At 49.8% G+C, this 16,064-nt stretch overlaps 1 protein-coding gene across 1 annotated transcript; it reads right to left on the minus strand.

Annotated features, from left to right (window-relative positions):
• Positions 1–6,686, minus strand: EGR2 (early growth response 2). The gene is made up of 3 exons (XM_070781804.1): positions 6,451–6,686; positions 3,817–3,925; positions 1–2,497 (listed from the first exon to the last, which is right to left on the minus strand). Exons 1-3 carry the CDS (start codon positions 6,547–6,549, stop codon positions 1,248–1,250), a joined length of 1,458 nt encoding a protein of 485 aa, XP_070637905.1. The 5' UTR covers positions 6,550–6,686; the 3' UTR covers positions 1–1,247.
• Positions 6,687–16,064: the final 9,378 nt, after the last annotated feature.

Raw genomic sequence — 16,064 nt, forward strand, 5'->3', positions numbered from 1 at the left:
TATTGTTGAAAAGTATTTATTTACACTATAGTCATAAACCATTCATTATCCGAACTTTAGTTAGTGGTTTTGTGTTAGAATAAATCATTTATATTTCCACAACTATTAAGAGCTAATAACCAAACAAGTCAGCTCCAGTAACATTATTTACATTCCTATCTGCAATTTGACTACAAAGGTAACACTTTTAAGTCACAAAACAGAGCATACAAAAATATACTTTCTAAAAAAAATTCCAAATATTAATAGGCAGAAATATACAGCCATACTAAACCCAGGGAGTGATTTTTTCTCCATAGTAAGGCAACCCATTTACATGCAGACCCTGTAACATTGTCTACATCACACAAGGCACCAGGGACACGTCCAACACAACTGCATGCATCCTAGCTTCAGAGAATATATGTACATCCCCCTTTAAATAAGTTAACCTCTGACTCGTTGCAAGAGATCATACATGTTTTACTTTTTCTTTTCCCAAAGGTTCAGAAATTGGAGAACAGTGCACATCAAAAATACACAAAATCTGAATGGATATACACTGAAAAAATAGTCTTTACGTTTCTCAAACCACTCAAAAAGAAGCAGGTATTGCTATGTCCCTCCCATCACATTGCACTTCTGTTCTCTAAGTTTATAATACATATTGCTTAAAGGGTTGAGATGACTAGATAAGCTTTGATTCACTTCTAGGGCAACAGAATGCAGCGTAAAGGCCATGCTTCGCCCACTGTACAGCATCCCCTGAATCAGTCCCAGGCCATTAAAGTGCACATCAGCTTTGCTTCTGCCTTTTTGCTGTCCCCATCTGAAGAGATCAGCATCTCCCAAACTACTGTAGAAAAAGTCTCAAATCAGTTCTGACATCCAGAGTCAAAAAACTAACCAGTCAAAATAAGAGAGGGGCACCAAACCTAGTCAAACAACCCTTTAAAGTAGGGTCAGGCCTCAGCCCTCTAGGCCAGAGGCCCCCCACCCAACTCCCTTCTGTGCCTCCCCATTAATTTGGGGTGACAGTCAACTCACCTAAGACAGACTAAGGTGGGCTAAGTTTTAGAAGCAGGCTAAGACCTGCTTCTAAGTGGAAAGGAGGGGGCGGGGTGGCGGCCGTGCTGGGCTCCTTCAAGGCCCTTTGCCCAATGAAATGAGGGAAGGGCAGGAATGGGTGGTAGTGTTTGTCGTGCAGCTCCAATGGACGAAGGGCCTCCGGGGCCTCAAAGGGCTGGTGTGTCAACGTGAGTCTCATCTCAGGGCGTCCGGGTCCGAGACGAACAAGGGCCGAGGGACCCTCCACCAATAGTGCTGCTGTTGCTGCTGCACAGGGTCCCCCCGGCCTGCGCGCCCCCGCTGCAAGAGGCGCTGGAGGCGGCCGGCACCGCCGAGGACGGGGCGCTGCTCTTTCGCTCCTTCTGTCTCAGGTGGATCTTGGTGTGGCGCTTCCTCTCGTCACTGCGGGCAAACTTGCGGCCACAGTAATCACAGGCAAAGGGCTTCTCGCCAGTGTGGGTGCGGATGTGGGTAGTGAGGTGGTCGCTGCGGCTGAAGTTGCGCATACAGATCCGACACTGGAAGGGCTTGTGCCCCGTGTGGATTCGGATGTGCCTGGTCAGCTCGTCCGAGCGGGAGAAGCGCCGGTCACAGCCTTCTGCTGGGCACGGGTAGGGCCTCTCGTGCACTGGGGTCTTGCTCGGCCTGTTGGGGTACTTTCGAGGCCTCAGAATGGGCCGCAGTGGCAGATGGTGTGGGTTGTAGGCGGCCGCGGCAGCCGCTGCCGAGCCAGTGCCAGGTAGCCGGGGTCCCTCGCTGCCTCCGCCTGCCCCTGGCCCTGTGGCCCCAGCACTGGGCCCTCCCAGGGTAAAGTTGCGGATGGTGGAGAGCGGAGTGAGTGGAGGGGGGACTCGCAGGGAGTCCAGGGGACAGGGAAAGGGCTTGCGGTCTGGGCCAGCTGTACCGTGTAGGTCTCTCTGGCACTGTGAGGGGAAAAATCCAGGATAGTCTGGGATCATGGGGAAGAGACTTGGGTCCGTGGCTGGCTTGGGGGACGGATAGGAAGGAGGTGGTGGGTAGGCCAGAGAGGAGGAGGTGGAGGTGGTGGCTGCTGATAGGAACGCAGAGGGGTCCTGGTATAGGTCTCCTCCACAGCCCGCATAAGGAGGAGGCGGCGGCGGAGTGTAGAGGTGGTCCAGGTCAGGCTGGGTCTGGGACATGGTGCACACACCCAAGGGTCCAGTGGCCAGTGGGTTGGGAGAGGCAGAGGTGATGCTGGAGGAGGCTGTGGTGGAAGCTGGGGAGGTGACCCCCTGCAGGATGCCTGCACTCACAATGTTGATGATACCTTCTGGGTAGCAGCCGGCACCAGGGTACTGGGGGTCAATGGAGAACTTGCCCATGTAAGTGAAGGTCTGGTTTCGGGGTGCTGAGCCCGGAGCAAAGCTGCTGGGATATGGAAGATCCAAGGACCTCTTCTCTCCAGTCATGTCAATGTTGATCATGCCATCTGGGGAGGGGAAAAGAAGAATGGAGGTGGAGCATTGAGAATGCAGCCAAGAATCCCTTCTCACCCTTCGGTCTCACATGAGTCCCACCCCAAGGACTCCAGCACTGTATAGCCGGGGCAGAATTCAACAGGTGGGGAAACTGTGGCCCAAAGACAGTAAGAAGAGGCTAGCCCAGATCCTACTGTGGAAGCCAGCCACAGTCTAGGATTCAAACTACCTCCAGGCAAACAGGATGAGCTACCCCCACCCCCACCCCTACCACATACAGCCATCTGTGGCTCCAGTCCCCAATGAAAACACCCAATAATAGCAGCAGCAGTATTAAAAATTCCCCATCTGCCTGGAAGTTCTCCCTCTCCTTTGCCTGAGGTCCCACAGCTAGAGCAGGCACTGCCCAGGAGACTGACCCCAGCCAGTGCAGCGAAGGTGTCAGCCTCAAAGGTGAGCCAAAGAAGGGGGTCAATGATTTCCCGGCTGCTCCACACCCCAGGTTCCTTCCTTCCCTCCCTCTCCCGCTGCTGGAGGGAATCAGGCTCTGCCATGGAAGGAGTCTAAATAGGTTTCCTTTCCCAATCTTTTCAGCCTAGTCCCACACCTGCGCGGCCTCGCCTCAGCGCAAAAGCAGTGGCAGGGCTTCGGGGAAGGTGCGCGGGCTTCGGGAGACCACTTGCCACCGCCAAGGAAACTCGCGGCGCCGGCTCCCTACGGGCCTCCCTCGGCAGCCACGGGGCCGCTTCCCGCCGTTGCCCGCCCCATCTCCTCCTCCCCGCCGGGCCAACCCCCTCAACTTCGCTGGCAGCGCGCAGGTGGGGGCGCTCCTTCAGACCGCAGGAGGAGCGCGCTCCGAGATTTTCCCCGGGTCTCCTCTACCGAGCAGGAAGCGGCGGACGCTTTCCTCGGGCATCTCCGCTGCTCCGCTCTCCAGACGCTCAGCTTTCCGCCAGAGCCCCGAACTTCCCCATCACTTTGCCCCTACCGCGGGACTGGGGAGGCTGGGGTGCCGCCGGCATTAAGGCTCGCATAAGCCCCGAAGCCTGGTGGGGCACCACGTCCTACTCTTATGCCTAATTCCGCCCGGGGCTGGGCGCGCCGCAGCGCACGCACGCCGGTTCGCTGGCAACCTGGTGCATCTGCCCGCGCGCCCAGCTCCAACGCCCGGGTCCCCGCTCCCGCTTTCCTCCTGCACCCACTTCTATCCTTCAAATCCAGTTCAATCAACACCTTCCACCTCTCCTCCAAGTCCCGCACACGCACGAAAACCCACCCACCACCTCCGAGCGGCGTGGGTCCCGGTTCGCGAAGGGGGCACGCGGCTTACCTCCGGCCACTCCGTTCATCTGGTCAAAGGGGCCTCCCAGTTCGGCATTGGGGAAAATGGTCACCGACGTGGGGGCGAGGTCCTCCACCGGGTAGATGTTGTCAGACAGCTGGTGCACAAAACCACTGAGAGTTACTGGGATTTTGTCTACGGCCTTGGCGGTCATCATTTGCTCCTCGCACAACCTGGAGACCCAACTCCCTCGCTACCTGGAGTGTCAGAGAAGCCGTTTTGGAGAGGGATTGGACTGAGCCTAGGTTGGTATCTCCTTGTGCCCTCCACACTTAAAAGCAACTACCCCCCTCAAAAAAAAAAAAAAAAAAATCTAACAGATCTAAAACTAGCAAACAAGTTGCTGGTTTTTTAAGAAGAAAGATGGCTATTTGCCACTGACTCTCGCCTGGGTTCCGGCTGGGAAGCCAGGAGTCGCTGGTGTAGTGTTATTATAACAGTCAGTGTGTCCCCTCGCCGAGCTATTAATCAATTGCTGCTCTCTCGGTTAGACGGAAAGTGTTGCTCTAAGTATTTATGGGCAGGTCCTCAATGCCCGTGACGTCACTGCCCATATATGGACTGAGGAACAGGGCTGGGCCTGGTGGCTTTTGCCGTCACATGGCCTATTTGCATAGGGGCTCGGCTGCGCGGGCTCCAGCGGGCTCGCGACTCCCAGCTTGCAGCCCGCAGGGGTCTGGGGCAGGCGGCCCGAGCCGCAGCCCGGGTCCAGGGCTCAGAGCCTGCCAGGGAGGGGCCGCGCCAAAGGTCCGGCTTAGGCTACTGTGGGAGAGCGATCGGGTCCCGGCTGCTGCGCGGCCTCCGGGGCGGGGAGGAATTCCGGTTCTCCGGACTTTCCAAAAAAGGCGAAGATCCGGTGCCGGCAGCTCCGCCTCCCCAGCCCTTGTTTGGGAGCCATTCCGGAAAATTAAACTTCGGAAAGAAACCGAACGGAGCCGAGACACTACAGTCAAACCCCTACTCACTTTCTTGGCAGCTCAAAACCGCAAGCAAAAGGAGGCAGAAAAGAAAAAAAAAAAAAAAAAGCTGCATGCATTCACGGAAGCTGACTGCTTTTTTCTGAATTACTTGGTGGAAAGAAGTGGCTGGTGATAAGAGTGAATGCGGTATTGCTTTTTTGGAAAGTCTGTTCTATTTATACAGGAGCGAAAACGGAACAGGTTTGGGGTTGTTTGTTTGTTTAAGTATTTTGGGCACCTTGGTGGGGGGGGGGTAGACCCTTGGAGGAGCAGATAACTGCGGGGAGCTTCGAGAGAAATCCTCAGCCGGAGACACCCCCCTTCCTGTGCCCGCGCGCTCCCCGCCCCCCTTCAGCTGCTGCGCTTAGCGGGCGCCCTTCCCGGCGCGTCTGGGCGGTCGGCTGTGTGGGGGCGTCCAGATGGAGGTTTGGACACTCACCCTGCCCCGCCACACGCACACACACTCTTACACTCACACGCGCTCCACTTCCGCTACACACACTCCAGCCCCCGCCGCCTTCTTCACACACCCACTCGCACACCTTACGCTACACACCTCCCTGTTGACAGCGCGCCCGTGCATCCGCCTCTCCAACAGAGTGACTGGTCGGCAAGAGCGGGCGCCTGGGTTTGCTCGGCAGGGTGCTCTGCGAAAACACCCATCCTCGCCTTCACACTGCCTGGACCGACCGCCACCGCAGTCCCCCACCCCCAAAACCCTCCGGAGGGGCGCTCTGCCCGCATCCGAGCCCTACTCCAAAACACACACATTTAAGAGGAATATCCTTCCTTTCCCTGGCCAAGAGCCACCTCGGAGAGCCCAGAGAGGTCCAGAGTGATAGCAAACGGTGACGCTAACGCCAGTTTCAAGTCGCCATCACCGTACACACTTTACCTTTGAGAGTTCAAAACAAAACAAACAAACAAACAAAAAACTGGCCCCGACAAGAACCTTTATGCTTAGTTCTCAAAACAATTTTTAAACTTTTCAGAGGTCCAGACTCTGGTCGGCTGTTCTGACCTCTCCTATCTCCTGGCGCGCCCTAGCCCGCCTTGGGAGCGCTCCGAGCCTGGCCGGGGCCTCGTAGGAGGATGGTCTCAATTGCTCAAACCTGGAGAGCGGCCGCCTGCCACCTCTTTCCCGCCCCCAAAGCAGCCGAGGCCTGGGACCTTGCGCGGGACTGCCTCTAGGGCCCGGCCCTGCCCCAGCCCGCGGCCAGCCAGGACAGCCCCAGCCTCGTGGGGGCGCGGGCTACCGAGAGCCACGGCGCCACGCCGTGGAGGCAGCGCGGCGCTGCAGGCGGCTCTCCCGCCGCTCACCTGCCGCGGCGAACCCGCTCCCGCCCGGCCCCGCGCGCGCGGCGGTCAGGGCCCCGGGGCGGCGGTGAGCGGCCTCAGCTCCTCTTCTCGCGCTCCACTTCTCCCTCAGCCCGCCTCGAAATTGGCCGGCCATCTTCCTGACTTAAAACACCCAGAGAAATTTTGGGAAAGTTTGTTGCTGGCGCTGCGCGCACTTTTCCAATTGGAAATTAAAAATAAAAGGGGAAAGGAAGGAAGTCGCGGCAAGATTAGCACCCTTGGAAGTACCCCCACCCTCGACAAAAACGTGAAAAGTTCCCGTTTCTTTAAAAAAAAGAAGAATAAAAGAAAGCTGCACTCTTACCACGTGCGCCAGCCCGCTCCGCCTGCGCTCCGGCCAGTCCTGCGGCCCCCGCGCGGACCACCGGCAAGACGACGCCTCGGAGGGGAGCCCGACTCGCATCTCCAGCCCTGAGTCCGAAAGAGTTGGGGGGTGGGGGACCGAATTATGCAAATATGGGTCGTGGCAGCGGGGCTCGGGTTACGGCCCCCGCCGGCCTCCGAGGTGAGGCACCCACCGGCGGCAAGCGCGGGCGCCGCGACTGGTTGCGCTTCGCTCCTCTCCACGCACGTGGGCGGGCGGGCGGGCGAGTCACCGGGGCCGCCCCGCGGTGGGCGCCGCTGCCAACCCCGCGGGCGGCCACCGCGCGCCGCCCCGAGGGGGAGCTCCTGGACGTCCGAGTGCGAGTGCCGGGCGAACTGGGCGCAGAGGGCAGGACGCAGGCCGGGGGCTGCTCGGGAAGGGGTGAGCCGCGCAGTCTTCAGCGGCTACCCTTCCCAAAGGAGGAGGCTGAGTGGGGGTCAGATGGGGGATGGGACCCCAGCGAGGAGAGGCGGGCTTGCCCGGCCCGTCAGAGAAGCTCGTTAGAGTAAATGGGAGTGACCGACACTGGAATTATTCGCAGTTTTCCAACAACTCACACCTCCTTATGAGCTGCGCCACGTCAAGCCAGCCTTGCGCCAGGGGTTGGTTGGGGGCAGGGGCAAACAACAGCGGCAAGGAGGCTTTGCAGGCTCCGGGGAAAGGTGCCTGGGGCCAGTCCTGGGAGGCCTTTCCTGAACCTCCGCTGGAAACGGGTCAGTAGATTCTCTCTCTCTCGCTCTCTCTCCCTCTCTCCCTCTGTCCTTCTCTTCCTCTGTCCTTCTCTTCCTCTCTCTCCCTCTGCCTCCCTCACCACCTTTTAAGAGTAATAATGGAATAAAGTCCAGGCATACTCATCTCAAGGCAGCCATCCTGAGGATGGGTAATAAATTCGGAAAGCTGAAGTAACTTGCCTAGGTAGCGCAGCTGATAAGTTGTGGTGTCCAAACTTGCAACCGGGTCTTCCGACTCTAAGTACAATGCTCTGGATGCTACATTATTCATATGGGAAAACCCAGTTCCAGAAAGAGAACGGCTCTTCGAGGACTGGGAGCCTGGTTCAGCCCATCAGGAAAGAAACAGGTCACTTTCGACAGCTTCATCTTCTTCCTTTGGCATTTCTGAGGAAAAGAGGAAAGCTGAAGTCAGGGATTTCAAGAACATGGGACAAGGTACTGTCATGGACATACCCCTCTCCCCAGATTGAAGGAAGAATTTGAGTTCTTGGGCTTTCCTAGGCCGTGTTATGAATGAAGTGACCAGGTTCCCACAAAGCTAGCATACTAATAGGCCCTGTAATAAGAGAAGCCAATCCCACAGTATCCTTCCTGGAGTGAAGAAGAAGTGAGAGAGAGGGGGAAAAAAAAGAAAGGTAGAGACAAAATCCTAAAGGTGTTTACAGAGTAAGATATTGTGCCTAGGAAAGGAATAAGGGGGAAGGTGTCAGTTGAATACAGAGATGTACTGTGGTCTCTACTTTTAAGCAGTTGAGTTTATTCTGATCAAAAGCTGAACAAATAAATTCTTTTCTTTAAAATTGTCAAAAAGCTCAAGTAAATGGAATGCTCCAAGATGGATCAGTGTTATTATAAAGAGTAGCAAATTGATGCCAGGTTCTGATTTGCTTTGTCCTGATTCCAGACCCAGGGAGTACAAGAGGAAGGAAGCAGAGGCGCCCCTTAGGCCTGCCCTGTGATGGGGGTGAGGAGGAAGGGAGGCACACAGGGTCCTGGCTGGCCCTCGAGGTCTACGCACTGAGTGGTTTTCAGCTTTTTTCCACAGTGTGGACTTGAGAATCACTCAATCAGCCATGAGGCATGTCACAAATAACTTGTTAACATTTGTATTTTGATTTATTAAGAAATATTTGTAAACATTTTTATAGGCTATCCCTATTGTCATGTCATTTTTCACTCACTTCCATTCTAACACTGACACTGGAGTGAAACAGAATTGCCTTTAATTATGGACACACACAAGGGTGTGAATCCTGAACTCAAAAGCATAGCTCTGTGAACCTCAGTGATGAACAGACTAATTGCCAACTCTGCCATCCAGCCAAGCCTTTCTTAAAGGTGCCCCTCTGTGCTGAGAAAACTGCTAAGTGCCCTCCTGCATTCAGCATCTCACTATGAATCTGGTAATCTCAGGGACTGTAAGCCAAACCGAGATTATGCCAAAGTTGTTGTGAAGCCTGAGAGAATCTTTGCTTCACACCAGTCCAACGTGTAGCCAAATTCATGTGTCATCGGTACAAACAATCTGGATGGGGAAGTAAGACCCCTATGATCCTGTTTTGTAGTAGCAACAGCACTGGCCTAAGCAGAGGTTCCTTTAAGGTGAACTTTAGACTGAAGCAACTTAGCACGCACGCATGTCGTTAAGTCAACAGGTATTTCTCTAGCATCTTCTATGTGTCAGGCGCTATGCCAAAGGCTACAGATCCCTAAAACTAAGCCTAGTTCCCAGCCCCTTGGAGCTTGCAGTCAATCACACAGATATACAATTGTAAACAATGACAATGTTTGACCCCAGTGAAGAAAAAAGGACAAAGGATCCGATTCAATCTAGGTCGGCTTCTCTAAGCAGAGATCTGAAGAATGTGTGAGGCTTAGGGGAAGGTCCGTGGATAGAGTATTTCAGGGAGAAAGAGTCAGTATGAAAAAGACCCAGACGTGCAGGGAAGCAAAGTGCATTTGTGGAATAAAGAAAGTTCAACGTGGGTGGAAACCTCCAGGCTGCCTTCCTTGCCTAGTGCACTGGAACGGAGGGTGGCCAATCCAGCCAGGCTCCTTGAAAGTCCCTACCCTTCTCCCACCCTTCAAAAGACTTTAACTTCTATGACTCTCCTTTTCCTCTGCCATTATCTTTTCCGGATAATGACAATGGCATTATACTTTTTACCTTTGAGGTTTTTTGTTTTTTTTTTTTACCACTCAGCTTCTGAAGCATGCCAACAAGATTTCATCAAGAAGAGAGAACATATACAGAAATTCTTATTGGCATCAGCATTCTGTTTCAGTGACAGTCTTAATGAAATAACGTTCCTTAGTTGTCTATTTCTCCATACTGAAATGACAGACAATGTGAATTTTGTCCCATTTAAAATGAATAGAGTGGAGAAGTGCAGTCTTTCTAGTAGAAACACATCATGTCAAATCTACAGATCACTTTACCATTGCTGGCAAAGAATAAAAGGTAAATCAGTGCATTATTTATCACCATTATGACAAGCTGCATATCAACCTAGGGTCCAGGTTAATAAGTGATAGTCTGTCAATCTGGTCATTAAGGCTCGAAGCAAAATTTCCATCCCAAGTCACACTTTTTTATGCCTTTAAGTTTAAAATCTTTCAGCTTATATATCTAATTGTACAAAAAATGAAGTTCACTATAGGAAATTCCTGGAATTTTTAAAGAGAAATTTATATTTAATCTTCATCTATAATTTCTGACTCACAGCTTCTAAAACCCTTGGAAGGGAAATTCCTGGATTTTTTAAAGCACATATAACTAGTCTGCTTACATTACCAGGTTACAGGAAGCAATTTTTGTTTTTCCAAATGATGCCAGATGTACTATGGAAGCTTTCTTTCTGCACTGAGAAAAGGATGGGGCAAATCAGTGCATCTAGTTGTCAGAGCAGTTTTCCAGTATTTAAATAAAAAAGAAGGGCTTCCCTGGTGGTCCAGTGGCTAAGACTCTGCACTGCTCCCAACGCAGGGAGCCAAGATTTGATCTGGCCAGGGAACTAGGTCTCACATGCTGCCGCTAAGAGTTCGCAGGCTGCAATGAAAGATTCTACATGCTGCAGTAAAGACCTGAAGCAACCAAATAAATTTATTAATTCCTAAAAGGAAAAAAAAAGAGATAAGGCCCCAAACATTTCATATTTCAACTGAATAATCTTGATATTACAAGCTCTGGAGACCCATCTGGTCTGGGTTCAGATCATAGATCATGGGCTCAAAGTCTAACTCTGACAGTACCCGGCTGTTTGTTCTTAACTAAGTTATATAATTTCTCTGTGCCTCAGTTTCCTCAACTATAAAGTGGACAAAATGATCACGTATATATGTATATATACATATATAAAATATCTCTATATATCATGGGCGTGTGTGCGTGCTATGTGCTAAGTCACTTCAGTCATGTCTGACTCTGTGAGACCCTATGGACTATAGCCCCCCCAGGTTCCTCTATCCATGGGGATTCTCCAGGCAAGAATCCTGGAGTGGGTTGCCTTGCCCTCCTCCAGGGGATCTTCCCGACCTCAGGATCGAACCCATGTCTCTTATGTCCCCTGCATTGGCAGGTGAGTTCTTTGTCATTGGTGCCACCTCATGAGTGTACTAAGGATTAAATACAGTGATATATACGAAGCACAGCGCATACTGTTAGCTATTAAATTATCACTATTATGGAACACCCATTTGGTAAACAGACACGGTGCAGTGTTTTTCTCAGTTCACTGCTTTATTCCTCACAACCACCTTGAAAATTAAGGCTATTTATTCCTGTTTTACAAATCAGGGAACTAAGGCTCAGAGGAGATACCCAAATTCACCAAGTAAGGAAGTGGCAGAGCCAGAATATGAACTCTGTTCTCTCCATTGCCAGAGCCCACATCTTTCAAGTATTGATACATCATGTGGTACAGAGCAGCCTACAGATGACTAAGATAAAGCTGATAAAGCGTAAGAGTAGCTACACTACAAATATTGATATGTGAGGTGTTGGTAATATTTATTCTTAAATTCTGAGTTTCCACTTCCAAAAATAATGATGAGAAAAGCTAATCCAGAAAGCAGCACAGATTTGCATGGAACTCATAACAACCTCTACCCTTCTGGAAAACGTCATCTAAACTTGGAAAGCCAAGTTCCACATTCCAAAAATTGAATTGACACAACACCCCCCCTTTTTCTCCCAGAAATATCAAAATACATAACAGTAATAGCGTTGCTTTTTCAAGGAAGTTTGGAAATGTGGAATAGAAATTGTAGTTTTTGGAAGAGTGGATTAGTGAATGACCTCCAAAATCTGGAGATCGGGCTCGAAAAGAGACATTCTTAGCCTTGCTGTCACCTGTGTATGGGACCTGCCTGGTGCTGTTGTCTCACTTATTTTCTATGCTGTTACTTTTTCAAATCCTTTATAAATTCCCTGAAGGCAGGGACCTTGAATGGTGTTCTCCCTGTCTGTGCTCCAGTAAGCAGAGTTCTGGAGAGAAACCCAAAGTACACCTTCCCAGCAGGGAAAGGGAATGAAACCTGGCCTTCTGAGATTTTCATATGCTGTCTTATCCGAGAACTCCTAAGTAACTATTTCTACCCAGTCCACAGATGTTTTCCCCAGAAGATGTTGGATTGCAGAATAAAGATATGGACCTCAGAAAACATCCTCTGAAGGGTTTGTCCTCAGGTATGCTCTTTGTTGGAGATTTAAATCATCCAGTTCTGAGCACCACGCTCTAATGTAAGCTTAGGGGGTGCCACTGATGTGGTAGCAGCCAGCCAGCAGTGAGAACCACTTCAGAGACGTCTACCCTGAGCCCTGTTCAAGGCATCCGGCCCTCCTTCCTGACTTCTCGCTTCCTCATACAACTGGTCACCAATGCAAAGTGACACAAGTCACTGGTGAATGGAAAGGACTAAGGGCAAGGAACCCCAAGACTCCCTTACCAGTTCTGCCCTTGCCAACTGACTGATGGTTGGTGGTTGATGCTGGGAGAGACCAGCTGAGTGTGCTCCACTCTACCGCTCAAGCCTCTGGTGGCAGCCTTTCCCCATATCTGATGATATGTCTTAACTATGTGCCACAAAGATGTAGAACCATCAGGTCCCCTCATTCCTGCCCAGAATTTTAAATAACAGTCAAAAAGTCCACAATGTTTAAAAAGAGTTTACGTTCTCACTGTTTTGAGTGAGAAAAGTGGTGGGGTGGAGGGAAAGCATTGGTTAAAGGGGAATGCCAGCAGCTGTGCTGAGTGCAGCACTGTTAGTGGGAAAAGCACCAGACTAGGGTGGGCTCAATGATGTCTCTCCAAAATAATAATATTCTCGATAGTAATAATAATAATGCTTAATATTTTTTGAGCATTTGGTCACTCAGATGGTAAAGAATCTGTCCACAATGCAGGAGACACGAGTTTGATCCCTGAATCGGGAAGATTCCCTGGAGAAGGGAATGGCTACCCACTCCAGTATTCTTTCCTGGGAAATCCCTTGGACAGAGGATCCTCTGGGTGGTACCATCCTCTGGGTGGTAAAGAGTCAGATATGACTGGGTGACTAACACTCTCACTTTTCACTTTTAAGGGTACTCAGCACTCTGCTGACTATGTTCCCTTATCTATTAGTCTACCAACCACCCCAGGAAGCAGATATCATTACTCTCTTCACTTTGCAAATGAGGAAACTCAGTCACCAAAGCCCACACCACAGAGCTAATTAAGCAAAAGTGCTAAGACGTGACCCCAAGCAATCTGACTCCAACACTTGGACTGCTAATACGTACCTTAGCCCATGAACTAGGCAAGCCACTTAACTTCTCTGCACTTCTTAACACTGGGACTGGACTTGTCTTCCTCAACTGCCCTCAGCCAGAGAATTGTGGTCAATCAAAGGAAAAGGACTAAAGATGTGTTCTCAAAAGCGGAACATTCACTTCACATCTAATTGTTGCCTCCCCGGGTGATAGTTTGGGATGCTGGAGCTTCAGTTGTCAGAGATGAATATAGATCAGGATGTAATAGAAGGTGATGTTTGTGATTCCAGGTATTGAACTGAATTTCTAACCTGTTTGCTTGCTGACTAGTCCTAAAGCCCTTCAAAGAGGTCTCTTTATCCCTCCTCACACTGAAGGGTGGTCCAGACCCGTGTTCTCCTTTTCATCTGGAGATGGGGTTGGAGAAGGAGTCTACTGGCATACTGGGGCCTTTGGAAAAAGTCCTTGCTTGGCAGTTCTGCTTCTACTTCTCCTGCTAATAATAGGCCTAGACACGGGGTCACACTCCTTCCTGGATCCTAATAATTAACTAGAAAGCATGTTTCTGCTCAAAAGCTGTTGTACCTGAGAGAATATTGTGGTCACAATGCATTCACCACTGGGTAGCGGAACAATTCCAATCAATGGCCTTGTAAGCATACAATCAGAGCCTCCCCAGGGACCTGGCAACTCCCAGCCTTTTCAAATTTGAAAGATTGCTTTTTAAAAAATATGATTATTTAATCAACAGCCCGTGGAAACTTCAAAAAGAGGAAAATGAAAACAATTTAGATTCTTTCTTCTCTCTGTTTGGCTTTTACGAAACAAACACCACCAAAGACATGACCAGGCTGACCACTTTAGTCCCTTCATCTGTTACTCAGAAATCTTGGGAATGGAAGCCGCTTTAAAAGGAGGCCTATGTCCTTGCTTTTCCTGCATTTCGGGCTTGCCATCAAAAACTCTCTCCTATAATAGTAACTTGGATGGAATGTTACCCCTGAAATGAAAAACAGTATCTGGAATCCCAATATGTAGATATCCTAGGTAAAAGCTGGGTGGTTCCAGTTGAGCCAGAGTGGGCTTGACTTCATCCACTCTGTGCAAAATCTCTGGGGTTGAAAGCCACTGCTCTGAATGTACAAAGCCAGCCCACAATGTTCTGTGGCTGGGGCTGGTTTAGACAGGTGAAGCAGAGAGCAAACGAATGTATAGGGATGGATCTGTGTTGCTTTCAAATATCGGGACAAGTTCATGGTGTTTTGTTAATCCATTCAGTGAATATTTATTAAGTACTTTGTATATACCAGGTACTATGCTAGGTGCTTGGGATGTTTCAGTGAACAGAATTCCCTGTCTTTATGTAGCTTACAGCCTGAAAATTCCTATGAATTTAATTCCATGAACTAAAAAAAAAAAAAAGGAAAGGAAACCTCTGTAGTTTCTTCCCTGTCTTCAGCCAGAAATATGCTTAGGCCACCCATACCCAGGTACAAATCTCTCCTAAGGTCACTAGAGAAAGAATACCAAACGTGCTTTAGTAACACATTCCGGTGTTTAATATCCTTGAAAGACATTTTTCAGAGATAGAAAACACCCCCTTTTGATTATGTAATTTATTTTATTTTCTCCTCTGGAGGCATGAAAGAAATTAGTCATGATAGTCTGAGCAGAACCTGTCACAGGCTGAACTATAGCTCTCAACCTTTTCTGTTTCCCATGGAAAAATCTCCATTTCTATAGCCTATCCTTAGAATTGTTGCCTTTTGATCCTTTCACCATCCACCTCAACTCCGATAAATTTCCTAATTCCTCAAACTTCCCAGTGATCATAAAGCCTAACAAGACATTTTATTTGGTACTCTACCCTTTCCAAGCCCTTTTCATAAATGTTACTTCCTTTAGGCCTTGAAATACAACCCCATGATGTTGGCAAGGCCACGTTCTCTTCTTCATTGTCCACAGAAGCCAAGTGAGACCCAGAGAGGCTCAATGACTTACCTAAGGTCACACAGGTAATAAGGAAGCAGAGCCAGCATTCCTAGCCAAGTCTCCTGGTGCTGATGTTGGGAGCTCTGTCTATTGCAAGCCTCAACTCCTGGTTGGGTAGGCCCAGGCATGTGAACACTTGTGAAATCCCTGAGACACTTTTATGGCTGGTGGCCAGGTAACATTTAGGTCATATCTCTGTTCCCCAGGTGTGTACTGACCCTGTTCTGTTCCTCCATGCCATTTTATCCCCAGTGGGTGAAGACTGGTAGCATGAAGTTCAACATCAACAACCAGATCCTAGGCTTCCAGGTCACGGAAGGCAGTTTTGGGTCCAGCCCCTGTAGTCCTCATCTGTCTCATTTCTGTGAGATTGGCAACTGACTCACTGATTACCACTCTCCGGATTATCAGCCTGTGGTGCAATCAGAAGAGATTCTCATCTCTGTGGGACGGCTAAGTGTGGTTGGGTATGTCTTACTGGGGTGACCAGCCTGACCAGGGGAGGAGACAAATTTACCAGCTTCATCAAAAGAAGGCTTTGATGGTTTTGTTTTTTGTATTTTTTTTTCCCCAAACTTAGCTAACCTGTGTCACAGTCTGCTTAGAGATGATTGCAATAGTATTTTTAGGTAAAATCTTTTATGTTTGTGGCTAAAATTTGGCCCATTTCAACTTGTTTGTCCAATGCCTGACACTGCTTTCCCCTCTTGTTCCTTGCCCTGAAGGGTTGCAAGGGAGTCAATACATTTGGAAGGAGCTGACGTGAAGACCCAGAAACTGGCCAGTAACTCTGCTGGTCCATCTTTGGATCTGGCTCATCAGAATCCTAGTTCCAAGAATCTGTACTAAAACAATAACAACAACAAAGAAAATGCCCTTTCAAAAAGCTAAATTTGATAAGAATCTGATTGCCTGTTATGCTAAGTTATGCTAAGTCACTTCAGTCGTGTGTGACTCTGTGTGACCCTAGAGACGGCAGCCCACCAGGCTCCTCCGTCCCTGGGATTCTCCAGGCAAGAACACTGGAGTGGGTTGCCATTTCCTTCTCCAATGCGTGAAAGTGAAAAGTGAAAGTG

This window comes from Bos indicus, chromosome 28, assembly GCF_029378745.1.
Source record: "Bos indicus isolate NIAB-ARS_2022 breed Sahiwal x Tharparkar chromosome 28, NIAB-ARS_B.indTharparkar_mat_pri_1.0, whole genome shotgun sequence".
NCBI lineage: Eukaryota > Metazoa > Chordata > Mammalia > Artiodactyla > Bovidae > Bos > Bos indicus.

Coding starts and splice junctions, on each gene's coding strand:
- EGR2 (XM_070781804.1), bottom strand. CDS start 6,549: ATGCGAGTCGGGCTCCCCTCCGAGGCGTCGTCTTGCCGGTGGTCCGCG. Junction 3,926..6,450: donor GGAGCGGGCTGGCGCACGTG/GTAAGAGTGCAG, acceptor TTTGTGCACCAG/CTGTCTGACAACATCTACCC. Junction 2,498..3,816: donor GATGAACGGAGTGGCCGGAG/GTAAGCCGCGTG, acceptor TCCCCTCCCCAG/ATGGCATGATCAACATTGAC.